The sequence below is a fragment of the Malaclemys terrapin genome, chromosome 5 (genome assembly GCF_027887155.1).
Source record: "Malaclemys terrapin pileata isolate rMalTer1 chromosome 5, rMalTer1.hap1, whole genome shotgun sequence".
Lineage (NCBI taxonomy): Eukaryota > Metazoa > Chordata > Testudines > Emydidae > Malaclemys > Malaclemys terrapin.
In genome coordinates, this window is record NC_071509.1 from 117,145,650 (window position 1) to 117,154,009 (window position 8,360).

The window sequence follows — 8,360 nt, forward strand, 5'->3', positions numbered from 1 at the left end:
TACTACTGAGATAGGCACTTTAGAAATACATGATAAGAGTGTATGTGCCAATGGCAAAACTGTTGTTGAGTTCAATGAGGCCAGGATTTCACCCTCAGCTTATTAATGTTTGCTAAGTGCTTCAAGATCCTTGAATGGGAAGATACTACACATAGTACAGAAGTTTAAAGTCTGTTTTTTATTGTTAAGAGTGCTGTACCTAAATGTTGAAGTGAACTGAAGACAAAAATAAGTTTATCCCCTTAGGTCACCAGAAAGATTATCAGGCGATATATTTCACCAGATGGCACAGAAAAAGAGGAAGTCCTAATGCACGGACCACCACAAGAACCTGTTATGGTTGAAGAAGGAGATGGGTATTCCAAAGTCGTAAAGCGGGTTGTGCTGAAGAGTGACATTGAACAGTCTGAGGTGATCCTTTCTAAGATTCCTTTTCATGGAAGGAAGAGAGCTGTAGAAGAACAGTTCCCTTATCCCTCCCCCCACAACTTATTCTGTGTCACCACAGTCTACGACTGAAAGTGCTTGAATAGGTGTTTATCTTTGACTTTCGGTGTACTGGTTTTAAAAAAGTACTTTAAAGGGGAATCAGTAAGAACCAAAGGCAGACTTTCAGTCTTGTGATATAAATGAAGATTAAATTTTTCTGACTTGAGCCCCACAATGAATTCAGTGGAGCTTCTGTAAAATAATCTCTATCAATCCATGCTTTCTATGTTTTGTTTTTAAATAAAGTAAATGCAGCGCTTTCCTGGAGAAGGAATTCTTGTGTTTACCCACAGAGTGTTTGGTCTGTGGATAGTGACAAATATGTTTCCATGCCCCTGCAATCCTTGATTGCTAACAAAGATATCTGTCAGTAATGTAGAATCCTGGAAAAAACCTACTCATTTCACTTATGCACACAGCTGAATATTGATTTTCAGTCTCCTTTTATGAATGCCCTGAGCGATCCAACACACCACACTCTTATGCAACATGTCCCACACCCAGGAGAGTATAAAAGTTCTCGTCATTAGCTCTTTAACCTGCGTATTTATCAGTATTTCTAAGAACAGCCGTTTTCTGTAGATATCAAACTATCAGTTCAGAATGTTAGATCAGAAATTGGGATGGAAATAGAACAAAATCTTTGCATGTAGCAATGAGCCAGGCACAATTTATATTATGGAACATTATTTCCAAATGAATTATCAAGTGAAAACAAAGAGGATTTTAAATTACTGGGCTATAGCTCCTCTGAAGGTTGCGTTGGCTTTATAGCCATGGAACTGAAGCATGATTCAGGAGTTAATATTATTTTAAAATTTCCTTCTGAAGTCATATAACAATAATTCATACAATCTGTGCAATCCAACCAAAACTTAGTGCCTAGCCTAGTCCCTAGCAGTCACCGTTCTCAGTATTTCTGTATGTACACACACACACAGTTCTCACAGAGAGAGAGAGAGACTGGTTATATTTAATTAATCTGTCTAAGTAGAAAGTGATTAAATAATAGTATGTAGATTGTGTTAAGGATTTCCCCAGGCTGAAATGATGATCTGTATGGTCTGCAATACATACCTTCTTCTTACCAGGTGACATTCTCTGAACCCAGTGTTCTGACGGGTGCCTCAGAATTTCAGGCTGAACCAGTGGAAGGCCGGAAGGTCAGTAAAGTTGTAAAGACCACAATGGTACAAGGAGAGAGAATGGAGAAGCACCTGGGTGATGCTAGTTTAGCCACTGATCTTCCATCAGCCAAAGAAGACTTTGAAGAGGTAAAATGCCTTCATTTGGAATTCACAGAAAAATAAATATAAATCTGGCACCGTGGCAGAGCATATACGGACAAAATCTACCCCCATGGCAGTAAACAAACTAACACCTCGCAGTATCGAGCCCACCCTGTTAAGGAATTTGCAGCTAAACAGCTACCAACCCCTAGGGGATAGCTGCTGCCACTTGGGGATAGCTACAAACAACTATGGGGCTATAGTTACCTATTCCTAATAGCTAACCATGGATATCAAGCTATACGTGCCTACCATTACCAGTTGCTACAGCTAGATAAGTATAGCTGTCAATATCCATCTACAACAGGGGTGGGCAAACTTTTTGGCCGGAGGGCCACATCTGGGTGTGGAAATTGTGTGCAGGGCCATGAATGTAGGGCTGGGGAGGCGGGAGGGAGTGTAGGGTGTGTGAGGGGGCTTGGGGTGCCAGTGGCGCGAAGGCAGGCTCCCTGCTTGCCCTGGCCCTGCGCCGCTCCCAAAAGTGGCCAGCGCCACAGCCTGGGGGGAGAGGGGGCAGAGGGCTCTATGCGCTGAGCTCGCCTGCAGGTACTGGCGACGGTTCCCCGTTCCCAGCCAATGGGAGCTGCAGGGGGAGCAGTGCCTGCAGGCAAGGGCAGCGCTCGGAGCCCTCTGCCCCACCCCAGGGGCTGCAGGGATGCGGCAGGCAGGGACACTGCCTTCGCCCCACTGCACCAGGCTGGCAATCCCATGGGCTGGATTGAAAGCCCTGATGAGTCGTAGTTTGCCCTCCCCTGATCTATAGCTAGGTAACTCTATGGATAGCATCCTAATCTACAGGTCGATCTGGTTCCTTGCTGATAGCTCCCAGTTACTATGCATATTGATGAATAGCAAGAGACAGCTACCCACCACTACAGCGTGGGGTACAAATAGGTATCTATAGCTACAGCTATGGAGAGCTATCCATAGCCACAGGTGGCTATTCCTAGGGATAGGTCATTGTTTATAGGTAGAGGAAACAGTAGCTCTGGAAGAGTGCCAGACAGTCACATCGCTATAGCAATCTATACCTACCACAGAGATGATCCTATTAAAAAAAGCAAAGGACAAAGAACTAGGGAACAAATTAGTATATTGAAAGCCATTGGGGAAATTAGAAAAACAGGAAAATTCCATGCAGCCATTTAGAAAATTGTTTCCCATGTGGTTGCCTCCTAAACTTCTATAAGGCCAAGGGTGCAATCCACACAGGGACTTAGGCTCTGTAATGCTCCGCATTACAGAGCCTCGGCTCCAGTTCATTGGCCCAGGAGAGTTATGCACCTTCAACTGCAATCCACAAAGCCAGCACATTAGGCAGGAAGCCACCCATCACTGTGGCACTCTCTGCAGGGCCTGAAACAAAATGGGCACAGGGCATACTACCTCCCTTATAACCAGCCACAGGGAGACCCCTAGTGCAAGTTCCCCCTTTTCCTGAAGGGAGAGTTTAGTGATCTCCCTGCATTAGGTGAGTGTTTTAGAATGATGCTACACCTAATGAGTAAATCTTTCATTGGCCTACTTAATTATTCTGTTCTTTATTCAGAGTGGAACAACTGCAGGAGGAGAGATGGTCGGAGCCCCCCGCCCCAGAATATTCCTTAGCCTTGTAGTTAGGACTCTCACCTGAGAGTCAACCAATACCATTTCAAAGTTAAAAAGGAAATACTGTGCCAATAATGATGGACTACTTTCATTTTTTAACTAGAGATTTTTAAGGGCACAAATGGCCCCTTCTCTCCAACTCAAAGTCAATAGGCATGTAGCACTTCAATGTTTGTCATGCCTTGCCTCTGATAGCCCTCACAAAGCTATAAAAACAACCTAATGCAGAAGTATTAAAGTGTGCAGTACAATTAATTACCTAAGGTTGTGTTATGTGTTTCACTTTAGGCTTTGAGTTTTACATGTAACCAAATGAAAGTCCAACTCCCCACTTTAGTAGAGAAAGAGATCATGAAAGAGGATGGATCAATTATTAAAAGGTTTGAGTTGGCATGGCAGTGAACTTTTAACAAACTAACACTGAAAAAGTCAATAGGTTGACCGTGGGCCAAATCCAGACACTTTTGAACAGACTCCTGACCTAAAGTTTACCTGACATACTAAATGATGTAAGCTAATATACAGAGTACAGTGAAGGGATAAAAATAATCAGGGATTGGAAAACTCCCCTCTTAGATAACTGGCATCAGCAATTCAGGCTAAGATAATGTATAGCTGATTTTACAGGAGATGAGGAATAATGGATTGTAATTAGTCATTTTGAAATTAATTTAATTTACACAGCAGCTGAAAACTCAGATTCCATATTCCTTCCTTTTTAACCATTTAGTTTGATGAGTATTTTCAAACATTTGAGTGAGCAAGACTGAGCTGGTTTCTGAGTATGATTAGAGTTGCTACTCTACTATGTAAATGAGGCACAGAGATGAGCTGTTCAGAAGTATTTGGAATCCAAACCTGGATCTGATTTTTTTAATTGAGGGGTTCTCAATTAAATTATCTGGTTCTGAATTTCCAGCTAGATGTCATCTCTAGAAAGTATCATAGGTTTTTACTGCATAAGACAGTCTATATATATATACCAGTCTCCTTGTGACTATTTAATTGGGGAAGGCAGAATATCAGTCACAATATTAACCTAAGAGAAATAGGATTACTTTCGAGAACTGGAGATTCTATTATATATTTTTGAAAAGTATATTAAGAGCAAAATGTTTTTAAAACATTTTATACAGCATATTCAAAATTTTAGAGAAGACAAGTCATAATGAATTGTCTTGCTCTGTGACACTTCCCCTATCCCCCTAGAGACATTATGCCCAGTGTTACATCTAGAGGTCCAATTTCACTAGATGACTTCATTAATGTTTTTGCTTATTAATGCTAACAGTGAATTTGGCCCTCTAAGTCCAATCACCATGCATAGGGCAGCAAGAATGTCAGATGAAAATATTACTGACCTAGTGGCTAGCAAATGTGTGTCCAGTGATAGTAACTCCACCCAGGATTTAACAAAAAGGTTTGGAGTTACTTAAAATTACACAGAACATGTGTATGAGAGGGAGGAAGTAGGTTGACTGGGCTTAGAGGAATAGATGATAGTAGTAACAGGACTGGCCCAAACAAGTGACACTAAGTCTGAAATATTTACCAGGCAATCACAAAAGCAGACTGATACTGAAGAGAGGGTATGGGGAGGGAAGAACCACCACTAGAGCATGAACTTCAAATGCCAGCTTAATAAGTCTGACAGGCTCCTGTAGGCTGATTTACTTTTACTGTAAATGAATGCATTTCTCTCGCCTCTTTGCAAAGCACACTGTCTCTGGAAATAGTCTGTCTCCCCCAAATGTTTGCTTACTTTTGAATGGGTTGGGACATTAATGAACATGATATAGCCTAGGGCAAATCATTGTCCTTCTGGAGACTGCTGATAAATACACATACATCTCACAAGCAGCTAACTTGGCTAGAAGATGCCAGCACTTTGAGTTAAATTCCGTTTCCTTCTGAAACAGAACAAACAAAGGCCAACAACACACCCGCTCACTGAGCCCAACAACTGAGATTGTAAAATACCATTATAATGTTTTATAATCTTTTTGTGGCAGGCAGGTTATTTGTTTAGTAGTGAGTGCCTGTCTGAAGTAGTCAGTGAAAGATGGAACAGTTATGAGAAGGACAGTATATAAGAGAAACAAAACTGATAGTGGGCGTAACTTCAGCATACAAACCTAAGTAAGAAAGTCCTGCATGGATTTCAAAAGCTGTTGCATGCTGGTGCATTAGAGCATATATTTTTCCAGGCATTTGTTTTAAAATTGCATGATGTAATCCTTGTGAAAAAAAATCCAACAAATGTTTTTAGCTGTTTTTTCACAACACAAAACTATACAAGATTAAATTTAAAAAGCAATCTGATTTTGGTTTCTCAACTATTTAAGCTTCTAGTCACTGTTTGTTTAGAACATCTGAGCTCGGTATTTGCTGTTATCAGCTACAGTTCTTCTCATATGATTTACCATCTTGCTGCCTTAAAATTCCACCAGTCCTGCTCAAAAGGAAGAATGTCTTTTACAGAAATTCCATGCTATGTAATGTAATTAATTCTGCAGGAAAGGAGGAATGCTTCGGGAGGGGTGGGGAGAATGCCACATTCATTTACTTACTCTCTTGTCTTTAGGACAATAATGAATAAATCCAGCTCACAGAAGAGGACTGTGGTGAAGGACCAGTATGGAAAACATATTCTTGTGGAACAGCTGGAGAATAGACCAGAAGCACGGGATGATCTCCAGCATGACCTCCAGCAACTTCTTAGACATTTCTGCAAAGAGGACCGGAAGCAAGAGGCCAAATGAGAAGCTGCCACATCTCACTACCCCCACCACCTATCCAATATGCAGCATTCACTCTCATCTATAGAGATAAACTTCATAATTTACGTAATCTCTGGAAGTCACTGACATTTCTTCTTCAGGCACCTACAATGAATTCAATTTTCCTTTCTTTTCTTTTTGTACCTGTAAGCTAATTTGTGACCAAAGATAGCATCCTTCATTCAGGATGGTTTATCCACTAAGTCATCACCTTTGTGCTGTACTAGGAACTTGTGAACTTTGCCACATTGCTGTTCCTTTGCTTCTGCACTAGCTCCAATCTCATCCACAGGCCTCTTATGTACATGTATCATAAAAAAAGGCTATTAACGTGTAAACTGTACATAGCTAAAGTGCTTGGACTTAAAGACCTCAAAAAAACCCACTGCCCATTATGACTACTTTTAGCATTGTGGATTACAAGGTCTATTGAAACTGCTGAACAGCAAGTAACAACAAATATTGCTAACACAATCGACTAAAGATACTCTGGGGAGGAAGCACTGCAGACCTTCTGTATCCATAGGACTTCCAGTTTAGTGATCTCTTAGGAAAAGGCTCTAAGAGTCAGTCTGATAACCTTGAAACACAGCTGTTCCCATGACATTATAGCTGACTGTGGCTATCAATACTACTAAGATTCTTGGACAGCCACTTAAAGAAGGAAAAAATACCCAATTAGGTAACCAACTTGCTAGCAGCTATATCTATGGCACATTTGCATCTGGTATTGAAATCTTTTAGATCTGGACATGTGGCAGGGTGTATTAAACAGCTATAACTACAGTAGTTTCCTGTTTTCATCACTGCTTTAGCAAACCACATTGTCTTATTGGTGGTACTTCCTGCTGGCCACTGCACTGTAGATAATTCTATGGGAGAAAAGACTTACCTGCTATACAAAAAAAAAAAAGCTTAGACTAATTCATCACGTTTTATCAAGATTGCCTCTTATCGGATACATGCATGTGGCATTTAAAAATCAAATCCTCTTGTAATCATGTCAGAGGCTTGTTAACCCTCTTAGCACTGAGCGAGCAGTTTTTATCTTCCAATTAACTGTTTTGGTTTTTTTTAAAGTCACTGACTAGGGCATAAAAATGCTTGAAACATTCAATTTTGTTAATATTTGATTTATATTTCTAAACTAACCCTCTGAGAATTGTAACAGCATCCCTGCACTTTTATTTGAAAGAAGGGAATATAGATCTGAAATATTTTTTGTCCTATACTTTATTCTACTAGTGGTTGGATCGCTGTAGCATTTTAACATATATAATATAGATACACACATACATATAAATGTACATTTTGAATCAGTTATTTGATAAAGAAAAAGTATATTCAGAGAAGATGAAAATGAGTCAAGTCCTCCTCGGGTTGATATTTTTCCAAACGTATCTGGCCTTTTACTCTTGTAAAAAAATGACTCACTCAGTGCTCAGAACATTAAAAAAAAAATACCACCCACCCATCAAACAATGGTACTTCCTCATTAGAGAGAAAACATCTTGGGAGATTTGGCTTCCTGCAAGCAAAGCAACCCAAGGCACCGTGCTAATGTTTTTTTGGCAGTCAGATGGGAAACAAGCATTGTTGGTAGCCAAAATAAAAGAAACCCAGGATGAAACATTTCAAGACACACCATGGCTTTCTAATTGTCAAGGACAGCACTGGATGACCTTCAAGAACAGGGCTGTAAAGAAATGCATTTCTGTTGTGTTATTTGCGGTGCAGATGATGTTCTGTGTAACAACATAATGGTTATTCACCTTTTGATTTTTTGCTGTGTTATCAAAGAACTTGAATACTGTGCGAAGAAGTGATTTTTAAGTTGATGAATCAGCATCTTGTTCCCATGGTGATAACACTAACTGAATATATCTATGAGGGCATGTATTAGTTAAATAAACCTACAGCACTAACAATACATAGCTGCAATGTGTACAATGGCTGATTTAATTAAATAAAATGTACAAGTGTTAAATGTAGCAATAATGGCTTGTTCTTTTTTACTACTGATTTGACATTCTGTATCTTGATTCTTCTGGCTTCACCACCACAACTGTCCCATGAAGACTGAACTAGTCTCACATTCAACATGAACAGTATTTTCCCCCTTTTAAGTTCATTTTTTTATAAAACTGTATGGTTTCAGCCCTTAGTGGTGAGCCTGTTACCATAATATGCAATG

General features: G+C 40.1%; 1 protein-coding gene across 50 annotated transcripts in view; it reads left to right on the forward strand.

Annotated features, from left to right (window-relative positions):
* ANK2 (ankyrin 2) overlaps window positions 1–8,157 on the forward strand; it is a 583,802-nt gene extending 575,645 nt beyond the window's left edge. For 49 of the 50 annotated variants that reach the window (XM_054029227.1, XM_054029226.1, XM_054029236.1 and 46 more), the window contains 4 exons: window positions 247–411; window positions 1,581–1,763; window positions 3,675–3,766; window positions 5,971–8,157. In XM_054029227.1, the coding sequence (XP_053885202.1) occupies window positions 247–411; window positions 1,581–1,763; window positions 3,675–3,766; window positions 5,971–6,148 (618 nt within the window). In that variant the 3' untranslated portion in view covers window positions 6,149–8,157. The remainder of the gene's footprint in view (window positions 1–246; window positions 412–1,580; window positions 1,764–3,674; window positions 3,767–5,970) is intronic. The other variant, XM_054029244.1, reaches the window with a different exon arrangement.
* The last annotated feature ends 203 nt before the right edge of the window (window positions 8,158–8,360 follow it).